At 34.6% G+C, this 21624-nt stretch overlaps 4 protein-coding genes across 4 annotated transcripts in view; 2 read left to right on the top strand and 2 right to left on the bottom strand.

Annotated features, from left to right (window-relative positions):
• LOC129755886 (homeobox protein goosecoid-like) overlaps window positions 1-21624 on the bottom strand; it is a 370053-nt gene that overhangs the window by 80458 nt on the left and 267971 nt on the right. The window lies entirely within an intron of this gene.
• Window positions 12383-13053, bottom strand: LOC129755897 (uncharacterized). The gene is made up of 2 exons (XM_055752595.1): window positions 12807-13053; window positions 12383-12745 (listed from the first exon to the last, which is right to left on the bottom strand). The coding sequence occupies exons 1-2, from the start codon at window positions 13041-13043 to the stop codon at window positions 12407-12409; spliced, it is 576 nt and encodes a 191-aa protein (XP_055608570.1). The 5' UTR covers window positions 13044-13053; the 3' UTR covers window positions 12383-12406.
• On the top strand, window positions 14736-15353 carry LOC129755899 (uncharacterized). The gene is made up of 2 exons (XM_055752597.1): window positions 14736-14951; window positions 15015-15353. The coding sequence occupies exons 1-2, from the start codon at window positions 14754-14756 to the stop codon at window positions 15351-15353; spliced, it is 537 nt and encodes a 178-aa protein (XP_055608572.1). The 5' UTR covers window positions 14736-14753.
• Window positions 19865-20718, top strand: LOC129755898 (uncharacterized). Its single transcript, XM_055752596.1, has 2 exons — window positions 19865-20192; window positions 20254-20718. Exons 1-2 carry the CDS (start codon window positions 19995-19997, stop codon window positions 20590-20592), a joined length of 537 nt encoding a protein of 178 aa, XP_055608571.1. The 5' UTR covers window positions 19865-19994; the 3' UTR covers window positions 20593-20718.

Genomic DNA, 21624 nt, shown 5'->3' with positions numbered 1-21624 from the left:
ATCCCGTCAGTCACTCGGTACATCGTACAGAGTATACGCACACAGACTCGTTGCTGATTTCATTTCTGGATCGCGCGAGACACAGCAATTATGGCAAACAAAAAAAAAACTAGTGACGCATTCCTCTTGGTGCTTGGCTTCCACATCTCTTAGTTCAGATTTTGAATGTTGTCTTCGCTGAATAATAACAGTGCATGGGTTCATTTCAATACACAGCGCTGCAACACTAAAATTGGAAACAAATTCAATCTTCGCTAGTTTTAAGTGGGGGGTAGGGTCTTACGGGTATAAAAAAACACCATTTTCACGATTTTTTCTAGAGCTATCGTTCAAACAAATGTATTCAAATTTTTTGCATTATACAAAGCATTGTTAAAAAAACATTTAGTAATTTTTTCGTAGAAAAATATTGGAAAATGAGCCGGTGACGGAGCACTTTCGAGGATGCCTTTGAGAAAACAGGATTTGCGGTGGAAATCTGAAGTCTTAGAAAACAGGATTTGCAGTGGAATCTGAAGTCAAAAAATCAGAGTAAAATATTTTTAATAGATGGACCCCAACGTTTTTATTTAACTTAAAAAAAAAATTATGAAATTTTTGTGGCTGTTTGAAGTAAAAACTACGATTTTTCACGAAAAAATCCGCCATTTTTCACCTGAAAAATCTCACCGAAGTAAAAAAAAAACAAAAAAAGAAAAACGTTGGGGTCTGGTATTTTATATGTAGAAAATATGTTCCAAATTTGAAAAAAATCGGATAAGTAGTTTTCAAATGACGATGTCCACTGACTTTAAAAATGTGCTTTCGAGAAAAACGCGTTTGAAGTTTCTGCTCTTGCTTTCTTGCAGTATTAGATAGGAGGAGATAAAGGCCTATAATTTCTACAGTTTTGCTTCAATTGACTTGAAAATTTGAGACAACATTCTTGAAATGTTTTACAATAAGAAAATAAAAAAATAAAAAAATCGATTTTTTGAAAGTGTTAGACCCCCCCCCTTAAAGTTCACATGAAAATTAGAAAAACCTCCTGAGGATTTTTCCGATCTCATCAAAAGTGGCTTTTTGCTTATTCCGTTTTTTTACACAAAAATCTGCAAATTTGTGATGTTTCGAAAATGATGTATTTTTCATACAGTGCATGGATTGTAAACCTTTCCGAATTTTTTCTCAACTTATTCTGTAAAGTTGTAGATAAGATAATCACTGTTAAAACTAAGAATGAACCAATTAGAAAAAAACTCATCCGGGGACTCACAATTGCAAATAGTGTTGTTTAAGTTTCCGCATTTTGACCTAAGACTTGAGAATTGAGACAAAAAAAGAAAAGTCTCAGGCCTCAGTTCTTAGGTTTCAAGTCTCAAGTCTTATGTATTTTGTCTCAGGTCTCAGATCTTAGGTCTCAGGTCTCAAGTCTCAAGTCCCAGGTCTTAGGTCTCATGTCTTAGGTCTCATGTCTTAGGTCTCAATGTCATTATCATGTCATTGTCATTGTGAATGTCATATCATGTCATTCATGTCAGGTCCTCCCTGTTCCAACCTCAAGTTTTTTTCCACGGTTTTCCGCAATAAGCACGGTTTTTTTACACGGTTCTCGGGAATTAACGTGGATTTATCTACGTAGATTTTTTTACGCGGTACGTATTACCGCGTAAAAAAAACTTACTGTATTTATTTAAAAAAAAGTTTTTGAATTTCTTTAAACCTGTTAATTGCAGGTACGACTGAGATGAGATTTTCATAATTGAAGGCTTCCTGATAATGCTTTATATTTTATTTAGTAGGGGGGAGTGGGGAAACTTGATCCCCTTTTCTTATTTTCACCATATCTTTCTGGAAAAATTTAGCAACTCGCCGTCTTTGACATTTTCTGACAGCTTGTAACTTCAAGTTTCTATACTCCAAAAATTAGAATGATACTTGAACCCGTTGATGAACTAGAAGCATTTTCGTGGGAGTAAAAAAAAATGCTATTTTTCTGAAGTTAGGGGAGACTTGATCCCCCATTGAAGGAGACTTGATATTTTATTCAGGAAGCCCTAATCCTTGTATAAAAATCAAACAAAACCCCAAGATAGAATGTTAATTGACTATTTTGGTCATGTTTGTAATCATTTCACAATTTATAGCAGACATAAGAAGAAAATTCTATAACTTTGTCTCAACGCTAATAACATTGCATACTTAAAGGCGCTTTTTTTATCATTAAGAGAAAATTAATTATTTTTGCTCTTTTCTTCAGACAATTGTTTGATAAATATTAGTTTTTGGATAAATATTAGTAATTTCGTAATCAGCAATCATAACGATCAATTCAGAAGAAGAATATGCCGTTTGGAAGGGGGATCAATTGTACCCAACTCTAGGGGATCAATTGTACCCATAATCAACCTTTTAGAAAACTTTTTTTGAAAAAAGTTGAAAGTTTTCCATTGCTTTGAAAATATGTTCATTTGAACGATTGATACATTGGAACAAATATTTTTTTCATAATTTTCCCATGTAAGGAACATTTTAATGTGATGAAAAAAGATCTTCAAGTTACACTTTGTGAAATTTTTCAAACAAAGTTTAATTACTCAAACAATTATTTTGTTAAAATTTTTTAAACTACAAGCATTGTTATTTTGCTCATTTTGGCACATTTTTCGACAACATTTGATCTTTGTAAGACATTCCAGTTTCGAGATATAGCTAAGGAATCAAGTATCCCCTGGGATCAAGTATCCTCATTCTCCCCTATATATTAAAATAACGCCGAAATACCTGTCGTAAGTAACACATTTTTGAACCATACACCACCTCGAGCGCATCCTTAGGGGGGGGCGCATCGACAATCATATACATCGGACGTCACGATACGATAACAGTTTCCGTTATGTCGACACTATCGGAAGCCAATTATCACTGCCGCCAGGTCGTGTAACTTGCTTGTGCTCATATATAAGTCCACAATTTAACGACTGCAGTTTATAATATGTATATGCGGTATAAATGCTCTCGGTGGGTGTTCGGTTAAAGCTACCCGGTACCGACTGACGTTCAACAAACGAGTGGAAGGTCGACTACTAAGTAAGCAGGCAAAACAACTGTGCGAAAGTCAGAGTCACATGGCGAAGAGACAACTTCCAGTTGTGGAAACACGATTGTTTTATTTTGGGATTTGATCGATTTTTCGCTCTTCTGGTTGTTGTTGACATTTGTACTCACTGAGCCTAACCTGTAGTACTGGAGTGAGTGGTCTTCGATCTTTTTTTTCAACATACTTCACAATCCTATGGATAAATTCTTGGATCTCTTAGTAAAATTTGAAATATTGATAGATTGTCTTTAATCCTTAATTTCATTGTTTTTAATCGTGAAAATCACATAAACAATAATTTTTCTCATACTATGTATCTGTTGCATATTTAACACTTAGTGAAAAAAACTGTAAAATACTTAATTCGTTTTCGAGGGTTTTCGTATGAAGAAAAACATGGATGGAAAAAACTTGCATGGAATACTCACTCAAACTTGAACAAATTGTATGCTAAACTGAGTTCATTTGGGGTAATATTTGAAAATCACAAACCCTGGGGTCTAAAAAGCTTCGTTTTGGTCCAAAACTCATCCATGATATTTGGCAGAATTTTTAAGTAACGTTTACATGAGTAAATTTAAACTTTTAGATTTGTATGGGTAAATTGAATATTTTGTACTGAAAAACTTTGTCGAAGACCATAACTTCGTTTCTTATTAGACAAAAAAGTTTTAGGCTGTTTAACAGAGGTATGTCCATTGGCATTCGAAAATAGTTAATTTAATTGACATCACTGCTGGGTGCCTAGCGAGGTATTGCATAAATACTTTTCATGCAATACTTCGCGAGGCTCCAGCAGTGATGTCAAATTGAATTTATTGATTATCAATGCGAAAAGACATACCCCTGTTAAACAGCTAATAACTTTTTTGCGTAATAAGATACGAAGTTATGATCTTCGGCAAAGTTGTTTGGCGGAAAATTTTCTACTAAGAATGCATAAATTGGCACAAAAAGCATGAGCTGGCTCGGTTCCACAGAAGAAACAAAAATGATGTTTATTTTTCAGTACAAAATATTCACAGGGCTGGTAGCGAGTCACTTTTTAGTGACTTGGTCACTTTTTTTGGGTCAGTCACTAAAAAGTCACTTTTTTCATCATTTGGTCACTAAAGTCACTATTTTCCGAAAAATGGTCACTTTTATCACCAAAAGTCACTTTTTTCACCGATAATAAACCAATGAAAGAGTAATTTGAATTGCGCGTGTTAATATTGAGGGTAGTAACGGTAAATTACTTGATCAGTCAGTCAGAAATTTTTTTCGCCTCTGGCGGAATTTCGACATGAATCACCCTTGACTTGAGACATTTCGATCTACGACATTATTTGACGTTCGTGAATTGAAACTAACTTTGATTGTAGATTTTAGTTTTTGGTTAAATCAACCTTTTGTATTGGAACTGAAAACTTGATATACAAAAAACCCTATCTCGTCTTTCGTTAGAATGGGTTTTTATTAAGAAGTGTAACTAAGATTGAGATAACATAATTTCAACCTTCTGTTCTTTCAGGACCCAATATTTTAATCAAAAGAGACAAAATACTCAGAGCTTGTAATTCAAAGCTTAAAAACCTGCGATTGAAACTTTAAAAACTTTTTATTAATATTTTTTATATGAAATCATATTTTTGGATCGATCATGATTTTGAAATTAATTTAAAAAGTTTGAAAAATTGTTCTAAGTAGCAACTTTCAAAATAAATTTTAATACGCAGTGTTAATAACAAAAGTTTTGAACTCATTATTTTTAATTTTTTATCAGTTTTTATCATTCACATAATTACTCATTTTCTAAAATTTCTTTGTCAGTGTAGTTGAACATGGAGGATTTTACTTTATTAAAGGTTTTATGTCTGGCTTCTATAACTGGCACTTTTAAAATAATTATAAATATATTCTTCTTTTTATAAAATTAAATTAAAACATCAAACATTGAATAAATTCTGTTCAAAATTCATTTCTTATTCAGTAATCGGTAATTTACATTTTAAATCGTGATTAAATATTTTTTGTTCAAATTAAAAAATTACAATTCCAGTTAAAAATGAGAAAAAGAATTCCAAATTTAGATGAATAAAAATTAACAACTATTATCATTTTCCTAACATCTATTCATGCTAAGTTTTGTACAAGATTTGACATTTGTTTTATAATTCAGATATTTTTTTAATTTTAAATTTGCTGAGAAATTCTTTTGAAACTAATTTATTTCTTACTTTCTTGACTTATAGAAAATTTGAATCATTCATTGTAATATGTTTCCAAAATTTTGTTTATCAGTCCATTTTTTTAGTTTTTGTGTTGAACATGAGTGACAAATGGTGTAAGAAAACCCTTTCCTTTTCAATTGTTTATTTTTGGTATTGTTATTAATTTTATCTAAATTTGAATTTTGAAAACCCCCCCCGGAAGGGTCCATCGCACATTTTTTGTACTTCAAAGTTATTTTTTCGTTCTACATAGTCACTATTTGGTCACTTTTTTCGGTCCTCAAAGTCACTATTTGGTCACTTTTTTCAAATTTTAGTCACTAAAGTCCCTACTATTTCATTGTCAAACCGCTACCAGCCCTGTATTCAATTGTCCCTAAAAGTTCAAATTTACTCATGTAAACGTTACTTAAAAATCCTGCAAAAAATCATGGACGAATTTTGGACCAAAACGAAGCTTTTTAGATCCCAGGGTTTAATAAACTCAAAAATTACCCCAAATCGGCTCAGTCTATTGTATACCTAGTTGGCGAATCGATGTAAAGGAAGGCTGATGTAATTGGTCCCTAAAAATCAATTTTTCATGTTTGATGTTGTTGGCAAGGTTCCATAGAATGTGGTTTTTTATTTAGGTGGGTCGATTTGATTAATTTGATTAAGCAGAGTTAAGGTTTTAAAGCATCTTTTAAAAGTATTTATTATCATCCTGTATTTAAAAAAAAAAGTTTAAAGTAATTAAAGTTACGTTTCGCCACCCAACAGCATTTCAGCCAACATGAAAATCGTTTCAGAAATGATAACTTAAGTGAAATAGAAAAGTGAAAAGATCGTATAAAATGTTATCTGAAGTCAGTTTAAATCGTATGTGATAGAAAGTCCACCATGTTTGTAAATTTTGAAATGATTTTGCTCCCGCGCGGGCGTCAAGTGAGACAATCATCGTCATGTTCTCAGCGGTGCATCCAGAAGGCTAAAAATCAGATAGGAATTGGGTAATACTGACCAATGAGGGAATTGGAAAATATTTTCGCTGGCAACGATTTGTAGGCTATGAGAGTAAAATCTTGGGATCTCTTTCATTCCTTAGATAGGTACGAATAAGGTGTCGGATAATGTCCATTTGGTCTAGTTTTCGTCGCTTTAGAAAAAATGAAATTTATGTATGTACTTATATTGCCTCCGCTTTGGTGTTTTTTTTTTTTTGACTTTCATACGTATCAAAAACAGGAATAATTCTCTTGCTGTGGTTAAAAGTATACCGCCCTTAGAAACACTAGCTACAGGGTACACTGAAGAGATAACGTTTGGAAAATCGGGCTATTTTGAATAACGTTGGACAGATAAAAAATTAATGCTATTTAAAACTTGTAATTGAACTTTTTGATTACATACATATGTTTCGAAACAGGCTGCATTAGTAAGAAAAATAGTAATTAGCTTATTTCTACTGGTTAGAAAATGATATCATCGGTAATTGAATATCATAGTTCATAGTTGGATGAGTTCCTTGTACTTAGATTAGCCACAGATGAACAGATGTACAAGCTAAGCCTTGAATCATGTATAAAAATCACAACGACCGTTTTGAATCATTTTTTGGTTTTTGGTTGAGCCATGTCTCCAAGGGAATCAGAAAAAACTGTCAGAAAAAAAGTTTGGTTGAAACCAAAAAATCTAGCAAAATATAAATAGTTTTGAAAAGGTCGTATTACTACTTAATGAGTTTTGAGTAAATCGATGTTCAAGGCTTCACGTTTGTGATGTTGAATATTGAAAATCGTCGATCCTTTTGGCAACGTCATTTTATGTTATGGATTGGTCTTGGAGCTCGGACTGGAGCTGGATTTCGGACGCTCGCTTCAGCTTCTAGATCAGAAGATATCATGATTCAACTTGAGCAAAAGGAGAAGCCCAAAAATAAGCTTCGGATTTATAAGAAACAAAAATATTTCATTGAATTCATTGAATTAAACTCGACCTCCCTTCCACCGCAAAAGAATTCCACAACAAACAATTTTCCTTGCATAAACAATCTTTGGACCTTCGAAGAGCAACAGTACGTCTTCAAATAGACTGAGAATATTATTGGTCCACAATAAGTTCCTCGAAACACACCCAGAGTAGTATCTATAGAATTTCATTTATAGAGTTTTTTTTTTGAGTTTTTGGCAACGCTGCTTGCTTAAAGGTGTTTTGTAACGTCCTGTAAAGAAAATGATCCCGTTTCGTGTAAAAAAGATGATAAATAGTGAAGAGTTGTTGAATTCGTGTTACTTAAAGGGCTCTGAAGTGATTGTGGCTGAAAGTTTCTCTCAATGCTTTCACAAAGTGCGAAGAATCATGATTTTAAAATTCGGGTTTGGATTCTAATCGCTCCACTTCCATGGTGTACCTTGTTAACCAGGACTAGGGTTCCCAAGTTATTGATATCTTTCGCGGTGTTAGCATGGAAAAGTTGAAAACAAGTTCTTTTTGAAACCCCCCGGCGCGGAGTTACATTGGAAAGTGGAACGTTACGGTCGTTACGCACTTGTCGTCTGCAAATGTCAACTCCAAAGAACAAGAAACAAAACAAATGCGTAAAAGTTATTTGTTTACGTGGAAATGGAAGCAGGATTAACACCTAATATCTGAATAATCCGAAACGTTTTCGTGATAACTGATCGAAGCTAAGTATCTCATTGATTACTAATGATAATTTTCTTTTATCAGAATGGAGGAGTGTAGTTTGCTCATTCTTTATTTTTGACCTTAAGTTGCACACATATCAAGCGTGAGTTTTCAAAAGGACGTATGTCGCAAAAGTAAACAAATTGAGTTACTGTTTGCACGGTATAGTAAATTTTATTTTCTTCTGTATGAATTAACTGTTTGTACAAAAAAAAAATAATATGCCGTTAGCTAAAAAAATATACAAACGACCTATGTCATCTTTTCTCAGTGTTTTCGAAATTCTTCTTTACACCTCTTTTTGGTAAAACGACGCATCTGTCAAAACAAATAATATCGCACACACAGCAGATAGGATCGCAGCAAACCGTCGTATGCGTCAAATCAGATACGTCGGTTTTTTCACATCATTGCAGATGCGTCAGTTTTAAAATAATTATTATTTTAAAACTGACGCATCTGCAATGATGTGAAAAAACCGACGTATCTGATTTGACACATAATGAAAACAATTTGTCCAAGCGACGAATCATAAAGGGTGTATGTAAATATTAAACTGTCACAACGACGAATCATTATGGCGTATGTGAAAAAAAACTCAACAATACGGTGTAAAATATTTTTTTTAACAAATTCACTAGGAAACAGCAAAAAATCCAGTATGCTCAAACCTATAATTAAAACATTATTGTTTTTCCTACAGCTGCCATGATAAAACTTGATTCTAGATCAAACAGCTTTAAATAGCATTTATTTATATTAACATAATTTTGTCCCTCCTTTTTCTCAGATTTTGTCTGATGTTACATACGTCCTTTGGAAAACTCACGCTTGATATGTCTGTTTTCGAAGGGTTTTCAAATGGTGCTCTCAAATTTTTAACTTATTGTTCGCGAATATTAGTTTCATTCCCGCGGATTTTAGTCGGTGAGAAAATTTTTAAATTTCATCATAAATAAATTGTTATTGATCATGAACAATATTAAGTGCCTGTGTACTGTGTACGGATAGAATATTAAAATTGTGCATGGATGTGAATTAACTGCCCTGTTATCCAGTGTTGAATTTGAGATATTTTATAGTGTTGAATCTGAAAATATTTTAAAAGATAAATAGCTAATAGTTTTGATGTCACTGCGTCGGAATATTTAAGTATAGGATAGGTCGTGTCCCAAATAATGGTTGTTGTTTTTTCTGCGGCTATTTCTATTTGCCAAAAAGAATACTATCGAGATAAGATTTCTATTACTTAAACTCTAAATTGACACATTTTTATGATTGTTTCCAAAAACAAAAAAAGGTTTGTCGTTTAATAATGGAAACTAACACCGATGGCAGGTGAGATTTAATTGGAAAGTATTTCCTTTTATTAACGCTACTAAATATTCGGAGAAATTCATTCTTACTAAATTGAAGGAAATCAATGAAACTATATAGTTTGCTCAATGGAATAGTGACTGAAGAGTTAATCTGAGGGGCTCAATATAGATTCATTTTCAAGCGGATTTGTGCCAACGCAAGAACTTAACTACTTAACTGTAATAGGTCGTGTGTTAATTGTGTCTAAATATAGTTGGTTTGAAAATCGTTCAACAAATGAAAAGAATTGAATGAAACGAAATGAAATGGTCATTGTTTTAGAGGCACGAGGTTCTTTAAGAGCATGTTAGTAGAAGTGTTAAACGAAATAATGTTTAAACGAAAGATTTATCCGGTGTAATATAGGAAAACTTAGCTTAGAAGAATTTTCAGAAAATCGCACTGATTTTTTTATCTTTCCTGTTAGGACTTTTCGTTTATCGGTGAAACTGTTTGAGAATACGTTGAAACATTTTAACAAAAAGAGGTTTGACAATTTAAATAAATTTTTTGCAGTCTTTTCTCATGAAGTTAATTACAAAAAACCTTAATATTTTTCCTTCAATTTTGAAACTTTGAATATCATTAGGAAACATTTGACGGCCAATATGAAACAGAGAAATTGTTGTAATTAGTGTTTGAAAAATTGACCTATTTGTATTGATTTTTGTCTCATCTGCAGTGATAAACAAAAAAAAAACATTTCAGAATGTTCTCAGAAGTTTGACTAAAAACAAGAACTGCTTTTAAAATATAGTAGGAATCTTTTTAAGGTTGAATTTGAAAAGGATAATAAAATTAGAGAAATAGATTGGGATTTCATATCGACATATCAACAAGCATTTCGCATTTCTATTTTTATTGATTTTTTTTAAAGTTTATATTAAAGTGTTCCTTAGAAGAAAATTTAAGAAGCGTTGATTTATAATTAAATTGCTTGTTTATTTTTTGTTTTAATCAGTAGTCCTTGAAAAATACAAATGGCCCATTTTACCATTAGATTACACCGTACTTCTAATGATTTCGACCTAATAACTTCCAGGATCAACATTTTTGAAACTTAACCTTTATGATTTTCAATTTTAAAAGATTTGTTTTGCATTTACTCAAATAGTTAATCTTTAAATTGTAAATAACAGAAATATTGCCCAAGCATAAAACAGGTGAATCAGTAGATTTGTTAATAAATTGTGTTACTCATAAAAATATAAATCTTTCATAGTTTCATAGAATTCCTTTTAATTTTGATAGATATTTCTTTATTCTTTTTTTTTTCATTAAATCATATATTTTTTCATAACCGATATTTTTCAAAACTTATGTAGGAATATATGACTCAAGAATTTTGAGTCAAAATATAAAAATAATCTGTTTTAACTGAAAAATCAACAAATATTAACATGAATATATTTAATGTTTAATAGTAGTTTAAAATAATGAATATAAAGTTCATGTTACTTTTTATATTTGTTCAAGGATTTTCATTTTTTTTGGATGATTTCTCCATAAAGTTTGTTTTGTCTAAAATTTAATAAAATTAATGCAATTCTAATTCGTTGGGTACCCAAAATAACTAATAGCAGGTTTTCAAAAATATTGTTAACAAAAAACCAAAAGTTTCCACACTTTTACGATGCAGTCAAATCATTAAGCAAATCCTGTGAGTATTAAAAAACTTTTTTTTTTTTAAATTTTGGAATTAAATATACTCTGTATAATTATTTTTAGCGATTGACTTGATTAAGAAGATAAGGCCCACTTTAGCAATCGAAATGTTTAAATAAACATAAAAATAATTGAAAATAGAACAGAAATAGAATGTTAACTGGAGACAAAATTGTTCCGGTTTCATCATACCAATAATTTCATTATGAACATTTGGCTCGAACTGTTCGGGTGAATTAATCAAAAGCAGAAAATTATCAATAGTTATTCAAGAAACACGGGACTTCAAATCGATTTGAAAAACGTTAAAAAACTCATATTTAATAATAGAAGAAGAAGGATAAGTCATTTTATAACCGTTATGACCAACATTAGAAATTGGTTTCTGAAGTATGATTTTTTTTTTGAAAATAATTTATTTAAAGATGATTCTTTTTAGGCTTAGGAAATGTTGTTCTTAATTACACTAGATATTTATTTGATATTAAATTGTTTTACAATAACTACAGTAACTTAAGGATTATTATTTATCTGTCCCACAGTTTAAAAGAATGTAGTTCATCATTGCAAGAGGTAGTATAAGAAAATCTGATTTTGATTTAGACATCAAGGAGAGAAATAAAACTATCACGATTAAAAAAATTAGGATAAAAGAAGGTGCCTGAAAACCTGTGACCGCACATTAACCAAAACGAATACTGAACTCTTGAGTTTAACTACTTTATTAACTAAACGATCAAACCTAAGAAAGTTTTCACGATTTCTGAGTTAATTTAGTAGGGTTCTACTTGTAGCAGTTAAAGAATTTATATCAAAGAATAATTTCGAGAACAGGGCTTAAAACAACCAGATCACACTAGTCAAAAGTGTCTCCTAATCATATCCTACCACCCAAACCTCCAAACCAAAATTGTTTTGCTAGGATGCAGAGGTGACCTCGGTCCTAAAGCGTGAATTTTTATTCTGTCATCCCTTTCTCTTATTTTCCTCTCTATCTATTGACTACTAGGACGTGGCCGGCGCCGTTATTGACGTTCAAAGAGAGAGCATCAGTTTTGTACATTGTGAATGTTCTGTCAATCCCAGACACCATTCATTTGATCTCTGGACAAAGTTGATGACCTCGGTCAATCACGGAGTAGCAACCATTGGCGATGTGGAATTATTTCTACTTAGCCACGCCTGCTATCATGGTTTTCGAAATGTTTTTATTGTTGAAAATAAGAGACAAACAATAATATCATTAATTGATCATGAAAGCGAAATAAACTTTTTCAGTAAGCTATTTGTAAAAATAAGTAATGCAACATTTCGAGTTCAATGATTCAGGTGGATGTGAGTAGTCAATCAAGCTAAGCTAAGCTAATTTCATTTATAGAGTTTTTTTTTGTCACAAAATACTTTATTCATAGGTATCGTATTAACCAAAATAGTTTTCGCCATACGCATTCATGGTCCAGGCTACGGTAAACCCTTCTCCGCTTGAATCTTCCACCTTGATAACAGCTCTCCACAATCCGGACGGGTTATACGGACTAAACATGTTACTATCGAGAATGTGGTTGTTCATCGTCATTTCCCGAGCAGTTATGGGACAATCCCCAACTTGGAATATATTATCCACCACATCCTTGTAGTACTTTTCATAATCCGGAAAGACGTTTTTAGTGAAATCACACATATTTGTTTTGGGAATCTTCATCGGGTAGTGGTTGAACTGTTGATTTCCCTTCGGGCTGTGAAAGAAGTTTATGTCAATCTGCCTTGAGGAAAAAACAGTTATTATATTTTTACTTATATTTTTTTTAAAGTAAACTCACGTTATGATCCGCTCCCAAATCTTTCTTCAGATTTATGGTACCGAAAAGGGCCGACGTGGTGCGATTAAGTTTCTTCACGCGGAGGATAAACTCGCCAACTTCAGTGCCATTATACTGCTCGAATCCTTCATACAGAACGTCCTTTGCTGCGGAACATTTTGAACTGAACTGCAGCGCAACGACGCAACACAGAACAAGTGAAAGCCATTCCACCCTTAACAGACTACAGTTTTCCATTGAATCAAAACCGCCGAGCAAATGATCATGTAGCTCATTCAATTCGGAAGTTTATATATAACATTCACGTGTAACTTTTCGTGAAATGATAAATGAAACAAGGAGAACATTGGTATTTGCATGTTTGATGTCATGGAATCAGTGTCTATGTTATTTCATATGATAGATTTGTATCAGTTGTTTGTTAGATTCATCTTGTAGCGTGCTTGACCGATTTAAGTCGTGTTGTTTTGCCAAAGTGTTGTAAGTTTAACAAATGGGCTCAAATTAATGTTGAACATATTTTAAATGATAATTTTTGTTTTCCTATCATTTGTAGAGTGAAATGCAAAATAAACATTGCCGACTTTCTAAGCTTTAAATTATCCTCAGTTGCCATTTTTATGTCAGCAGAGAATCATCGAAATCATCGGAATTGTTCATACGCTAAAACAGTTAACCAAATACTTTCACACATTAGTCACTTATATGTTTTTTTTACACATTACAAAAACATATATGTAAGTGACTAATATTACCTCAGCACCAACATTAGAAAAGGGTGTATAAAAGTCAAAGCAAACAAAATCCGTTTTGAGTGGATTCATGAAGCCTAATATAAGCTCTACTTATGAAAAAAAAAACCGTTTTGAATTTATCAGTTCCTATTAGATTTAAAATGAAATTTGAGCAGATGATCTTAAAATCTATAGACATAATATGACATTACTCCCACAAAAATTGGTTTATATACCCTTTACGCCAGAACATAGCAAACGGAAAAAAGCTATTCACTAACTCCACTGGGTCTCTCCATAAGCGTTTGTCAAAAAAGAAGCAAAATTTTATATCCATCTCACTCACAGTACACACATCAGACATACAGTTCAAGGCAAAGTGTGTATGACCATTTAGATAAAAATCATACTCCAGCTAGGTTCTATAAGCAATTTCGAGCTTTTTTTCCATGAAAATATCCGTATATCTATACAAACATATGAAGAATACTCCTACAGGCCGTTTGAGTGACATAAACTTGATAGATTTAACGTCAATTTTGATAAGCAGTTTAAAAAAGGTTGCAAAATTTTCAAACGCATTTTTCTCGAAATGTTATAAATGAATAGGCCCTTTTCACGTGTTGGTACTGATCTTATATTTTGGCAGGGACAGCTTCTCAAAATATCAACCAATAGGGTAACGGACTTATTTTGGACCAAGGGGCCTATTTTGGACCACCTTGTTTAGCTTTCTTATAAAGCAACCAATAATGAAAAAAAAGATAGTGCATCACATGAGGTGCCCGAGCTTCAACAATATTTGCTAAAAAATTTCATGATTATTTTTTTATAAGAGAGCTAACAAGGTGGTCCAAAATAAGTCCTCTGGTCCAATTTAAGTCCGTTACCCTACTAGGTATACATATAAAATTACCATGATTACTTGATTGAACAAGCAAAATGAGAGTACCTACCTTTTTATCATATAACATGACATTTATCACACGTTTTTTGCACTTAGATACCTACCCATTATACTACATTGTTAGGCTGTTCAAATATTCAAATTTATCTAGATTTAAATGCTATCAATCATAATTACTGGAAACGAGTTACAACTAAAATTTGCCATTGTATTGCTTATAATCACAAATATAAATAAACTGAACGCCAATATAATAAATGAGTCGCAGATTGGTTGCAGCAGAAAGCTGTTCACTCAAAATTGAGAATGATATTCAACACGATTCTAACTGTGACACTCCTAGCCAATGTAACATTGGCGCTACAAGTGATGTACGAAGGATTCCAGCAATTCAGCGGTTTTGAAACAATAGAATTTGCTGTACGAATAAGGAAAATTAACCGTACAACGACAGCTGCTACTGGAAAAATTATTTTTAAAAAGGAACTAGGCGCAGATTGCAAGGTAGAACATATAGAAATTTGACGACATACAAAGTCACATTATTAATTGCTTCCTCCACTACAGTTTACCATGCGCTTCTTCCACAGTCCGTTGGGCAATCAACAGTTCATTTACTATCCGATGAAAATTCCCGAATCCGATGTGTGTTTTTTCTTTAAGTTTATTTATCCTGATTATGTGGATTATTTCAAGGACTACCTTACCAACTTACCAAAGGTTGGTGAATGCCCGATTAGCCCTAGAGTGGTGGAGATGAACAATCATATAATGGATTCAAGAATGTTCCCGAAATATATGCCAGCGGGTTTGTGGAAGGCAGTCCTGACTGGGGAAGGTCTTGGAGATAACCTTACTTTTGAACTTACCGTAAACATGCGCGGGGACAACTACTACGGGGGATGATTCGTGGACCTCAAGGGTCAATCATCATCTTCGGAAGTGTGAGTCTCGTTGCTAAAGGTTCAGTTTAAAAAACAGCTTTAATGTTCGAGAAATACAAAATAGTATCTATATCAGCTTATCACGAAGAAAATATTCTAAATCTCAAATTTCGTAGCAAATACAGACCCCGTTCGTTTTTGGCAACACGCCCGTAAATTTCATGTTGCCAAAATCGAATGTTGCCAAAATCGAACGGTTTTTTTTGTCACTTTTTATTTTTTATTTTTATTTCAAATTAGTCAAAATTGATGTAGAATCTTATATTAGCATAATTTTTTTCAATTTGACTCAATTATATTAGTTTTAAGCAGTGAAACATGGAAAAATTCATGATTTTACTGTTTAAAACTATTATAATTAAGCCGAATTGAAAAATTTCAAGCAAATATTACGTTTTACATTAATTTTGATTAATTTGAAATATTTTGAAATGAAAATAAAAAATAAAAAAGTGACAAAAAAAATCGTCTTTTTTGAATGTTGCCAAAAACGAACGCTTTTTGCTCGGATGTTGCCAAAATCGAATGTTGTCAAAATCGAACGGGGTCTGTACCTTGAAATTATCCGATTAGTTTATTTATAAGCTTAGAATTCTGGATAAAAAAAAACCCTTATTTTTTCAATTATTAAATGTTTATTTATCGTCTTGAAAAACGACCAAATTCAAAGCAATACACACAACTCTCATAGTTTTCTGGCGTGACTCAAGTCGGTGGCAAGTGACTTTTTAAATCGTTACCTAGTACGCAGGTGACTTCAAGCAAATGGAATTCCGGCTGTTATTTACAGTCAATGCATCGAAGCTCTTTCATTGCCGCTAGCCCAAATCTTTAACCGATCATTTCAACAACGTAAATTCCCGGACTATTGGAAAAATTCCCTCATGTTTCCTGTCTTTAAAAATGGCGAACGACAAAATGTGAAGCAATATCGAGGCATTACGGGTTTATCTGCAGGATCCAAGCTTTTCGAAATTGTTGTAAGTTAAGGCCTTTTACGCGCTTCTTCACATCACATTGCCGCTGAACAGCATGGATTCATGTCTGGTAGATCGGTGAGTACCAATCTTTTAGCGTACACGTCGTTTTGAACCAAATAGACAGGAAAAAACAGGTCGATGCAATATACATCGATATCAAAGCGGCATTTGATACGATTTTCACGAAACCTTACTCGCAAAGTTAGCTAAGCTTGGTGTTCATGACAACATAGTCTCTTGGTTGAAATCATTCTTTACCGAGTATTAGGCTCAAATTTGGTAATAGCATATAATTTCCTTTTACTAACCGGTCTGGAGTGCCGCTATTGAGCAATTTGGGAGCTTTACTGTTTGTTCTGTTTTTCAACGACCTGATTTTGGTTAGCTTGGAAATTGGAAACAAAATAGGATATGCTGATGCTCTTAAACTATTCGTTCCAGTTGAATCCACTGGCAATTGTGCACACCTTTAATCTTCGCTAGATCACTTTGGTGAATGGTGTAGACTTAATAAGCTACTAGTTAGCGTGCTCGGTTGTGCCTTTCCGTATATTCTGACAGGTGCCAGCTTCTGGGATTAAATAGAAACATTACAGTGCCGCCGAAAACTCAACAGGCATCAGTCATCGCAAAAATACTGAATGGAGAAATTCAGTTGCCAGACTTGCTAGGAATGATAAACTCTAATGCTCCTTCGAGGACTTTAAGTAATCACTCTTTGCTATCGAATCGAACCCACCGAACAAGTGGTGTAATGATGCGTAACGTTCCAGATTGCCGAACATCTACATCAATTGGGAGTGCCATCTAGTCGATTCATTAACCGAGATTTTGAGAGTACTAACGTGTTTAAGGTTTTTAATACTATAAATTTAGAACCGATTGGTTGAGAAACACCGGTTTTAGTCAGGAGTGTCAAATGAAGTCTAGCCGGTGAAACAAATCTTGAATGAGGGTTAATGGGTCTGGGAATGTCAGCCCGGATTTCGCAAAAAGCGATCAACTTTGTCGAACTTTATTGTGAAGGTTCCCTTTATCAGGTTGTGCCGCACATAAAAAGCAAGTAGATGCTTTACACGTGAACTTGGCCAAGGCACTGGATCGGCTTTTCTACAAGCTGATCGTCAAACTGAAAAAATGGGATTCCCAACATGATTTGTAAAAAGATTCGAATCATATCTCCGAGGCAGAACTGCATTTGTTCGACACGGTTACATGAAATTCCAATACTTCACTGTTCCTTCAGGAGTTCCTCAAGGGAGTTTTTTGGGTCCACTACTGTTCAACTTGTTTATGAACGACCTTTGTGATATAATTGGTTCTGAATTAGTGCTCTACGCTGATGATCTAAAAATGTACCGCAATATCACAAAATTCAGACTGTTTGTCACTGCAACATGATCTCGATAAGCTTATGCTCTGGTGCCAAGTGATTGCGACTGAAGGTAATTTAAAAAAAAAAAATTATAACATTCACTAGAAGCAGATTGAGGCTGAGATCGCGCATTTTTACACAGCTGTTAACACAGTACTTCAGAAAGTTCAACCCATTTTTGATTTGGGTGTGATTGTGAATGAGACTCTAAATTTCAAGGAACATCTTGCTGAACCCATGGCGAAGACTAAAACAGTTCTGGTAAGGAACAGCAAAGAATTCAGCGATATTACCACTCTGAAGGCATTGTACTGCTCGCTCTTCCGCCGTTTTTTTTGGAGTACAGCATTAAAGTTTGGGCATCAATCTCAATCGGCGGCGGCGGTATGAAACGAATGCCAACCTGAACTGACATTTTTTGCCAGAAGCGCTTTCAGAAGTCAGCGATAAAAGGTGACATTCCACAATCATGTAAGTGACATGATGGATATCCTTTACTGCTGCAGCATCAGACACCTTGAAGTATAGAATCACATTTTGAAATGCCGAAAAGCGGTAGATCGAAATACGATAAATCCTATAACTCCAGGAAAGTGGTGATAAAAGTAATACATTTTTCAACGTATTACACAATGAGAAAATTATTTGCACCAAAATTACACCAAACCTAAAGAGTGTCCACGATGAAATTGCCATACACAAAATTGATTCGCAAAATTCGAGTTTTCATCCGATTGTCATTAATTTTTCAGAGATTGAAAAACAACTATTGAACTTCATTTTACCATTTTACTCGTATTTCATTTACAGTCCATACGCAAATGCCCGCACCTTGGCCATAAGATTCTGCACAATTTGTGAATCAACAGTTTTTTGCATGTAAAGCCATACTTTCTTCAGTTCCTCGACTGTCTTCACTACCTTAGGTCATTTAAGAAGGTGCTGCTTCATAATCGCCAAGTACTTCTCGATGGGGCGGAGCTCCGGAGCGTTGGGAGGGTTGAACATTTTCGTGGTATTGTCCGCATACCACTTCAGCACGTCCTTGGAGTAGTGGTATGAGCCCAAATCCGGCCAGAAGATTGTTGGGACGTTGTGGGCCTTCAGGAGAGGAAGCAGCCGCTTCTGGAGGCACCCTTTCATGTACACCTGTCCGTCCATCGTATCCTGGGTAACGAAAGGTGCACTCCGCTTCCCGCACGTACAGATGGCTTGCCAAACCAGGAATTTCTTCGCAAATTTGGACATCTTCTGAGTACAGACATGCTCCGGACGCTGAACTTATCCTTGGCCGTGAAAAAGAGGTTGTCGGGGATCTGTTTGAAGTTGGCCTTCACATATGTTTTGTCGTCCATGATTCAACTTTCAACTCGTTCATGATTCAACTTTCGTCAGCATGAAGAGATACAACTTCCTGGCACGGGTTTTGGTGGACTTGTTCTGCTTCTCGTCGCGATTAGGGGTCTTTTGTATCTTGAACGTTCGAAGCCCAGCCTTAGTTCTGGCCTTCTGGACAGAACTTCGGCTTAGGTGCAGCTTCTTAGCCACATCCCAAACGGAGGCGTTCGGGTTTCGGTTGAAGGCCCCAACTACGCGGTTGTGATGTTTGGTGCTGAACGGAATACTTTTTCCTTCACTTCTAGGGTTCCGATCGGCGGTGAATCCTTGTTCTTGCGATGAATGCGCAAGATTTTATCACGCACGAGCGGTTCTTTCGACTCCATTTCCGCGAGTTTTGATCATAGGACTTTAAAACTTGCAAGATATAAACAATGCACTATGAACTAAATCCACCCATATTTTCATTTAATTCTACCCAACAATTCAATAGTTAGAGCAATTTCATAGTGTGACAATTTCATCGTGAACACCCTTTGCAAAATAAACAAGCATAACTCGCTTTAAGTGGATACCAAATAGGTATCTATCCATACCATTACATGTTGTTTTAATGTGGATTTATCTTGTGTTCTATATAGGCAATCGGTTCAGCTAACCAGAGTTGTGTAATGTTACAATCGAAATCTGCCATTATAAGTTTAATACAGTAAACATCCTGAGATTATTACGCCATTCGTTCGTGACACAATTATTAGCTACTGTGTACTGTGTAATGAGCTTCCTCTCGGCATTTAATCAATCAGTAAAGATCACTCGGGTGCTTGTAATATATAAATTAATGAAACGCCAATATGGTCGATGATTCGCGATCTGTCTTGAACAGAAACTAGTTCATACAATATTTAAAATGACATTCAAAGTTACGTTCTCTGTGATGCTCCTAGTCAACGTTGCATTAGCGTTACAACCGATGTTCGAGGGATTCGAGCAATACAGCGGTGCCGAGGCAGTCGAATATGATATACGAGTTAAGAAAATTAATCGCACAACGACGGCACTGACTGGAAAAATCATCATAAAAAAAGAATTGGGTACAGATTTTAAGGTATAACATGTGGAAATTCGACGGAAATGTGTTCTTCTAATCATTACGTTTTTCTCTACAGTTTACCATGCGCTTCTTTCATAGTGCATTGGGGAATCAACAGTTCGTTCACTACCCAATGAAAATTCCCGAGTCCGATGTGTGCTTTTTTACCAAGTATATATATCCTGATTACGAAAAGTACTTTGTGGATTACTATACCAACTTGATAAACGCCGGTGATTGCCCGGTAACGCCGAGGGTGATCGAGGTGAACAATCACGTCCTCGATAAGAAAATGTTTCCCAGATATTTACCGGCAGGTTTTTGGAAGGCTATCCTGTACGGACAGGGTCCCGGAGACAATGTAAGCTTCTCGATAACGGCGAACGCCCGCGGGGACAATTACTATGGAGGATGACTTGTTGACCGCGTTGGAATCATCGTCACAATGGGAATCTGGATTCGATTCGGTTCCCCACGGGGTAGCTTTAAGTTCATAGGTGTACAATTTTTGTTTTCCAAACATCCACAGTTGTAGAAAGGTGGGTCGAAATAGTTTGTGTTACCAACACATTTTGATTTAAGGATAACCCTCAGTTTTTCTGGAAAGAAAAGTTACGCAAAAGTGTGTGTAGATAGAAAATGCTGTTTGTTCCTATTTCTGTCATCTCTTTATGCCAATTTTATCACTGAGTAAGAATGTCATTTTTGGTGTTAGATTCGAGCTATGAGTGTAGAGTGTTTCATTTAACGATTGCAATTCTCTTTAGATTAAAGTACAATAAATAGCTTTTAATTTGACTATCCTACTCACTTTTCTATGTCAAGCCAATTGAGAGATAACGCCGATTGTTTACAATCGAATTTTGCTTTGTTCGTAATTCATAACGCGTAAGAGGGGCTATAAGAAATAAAAATCCATAAGTGTGTCATGTTCCTCGACTAGGTGTTTTGATTTTGCGCTAGCTAAATTTTACCGATGAATGAATGAGTGAATTAATGAATGGCTGATACCCTTCGAAGGCACGTTTTCCTAGCAAATAATTTTTCACAATCGAATTCGTTGTTTACATTTGACACAGTACCTCCACAGGTACATTCATAGTTAGGCCCAACTTCCTCTTTCCTTCTCATGCAAACAACAAACAACGCCAATGTTAGAGACGGCAGCGAGCAATCCGGTTAACCTACTTTCCATCAGCGTTGCCCACAGTTGGGCTGGACGGACGGTTGAAGTTTGTTGTTGTTATGTCTCGTACCTATAAGGTGGATACAAAACTTGACTTTGGAATAGACGTCGACGATGATGAATGCAGTGGAAACGACGAACGTTCTGTGAAAGGCAGCAGCGAGGGGCAGCTAGGCAGCAGTTGGTGGGTCAACGGATCTTAAATGGCTGTGATGGAGATGGTTTTATTTGCCAGGTATATTTGGATGTGACACTGGCTAA

Source organism: Uranotaenia lowii, chromosome 3, assembly GCF_029784155.1.
Source record: "Uranotaenia lowii strain MFRU-FL chromosome 3, ASM2978415v1, whole genome shotgun sequence".
Taxonomy (NCBI): domain Eukaryota; kingdom Metazoa; phylum Arthropoda; class Insecta; order Diptera; family Culicidae; genus Uranotaenia; species Uranotaenia lowii.
The sequence above is the reverse complement of the archived record's forward strand: the minus strand, read 5'-3'. Positions and strand labels throughout refer to the sequence as shown.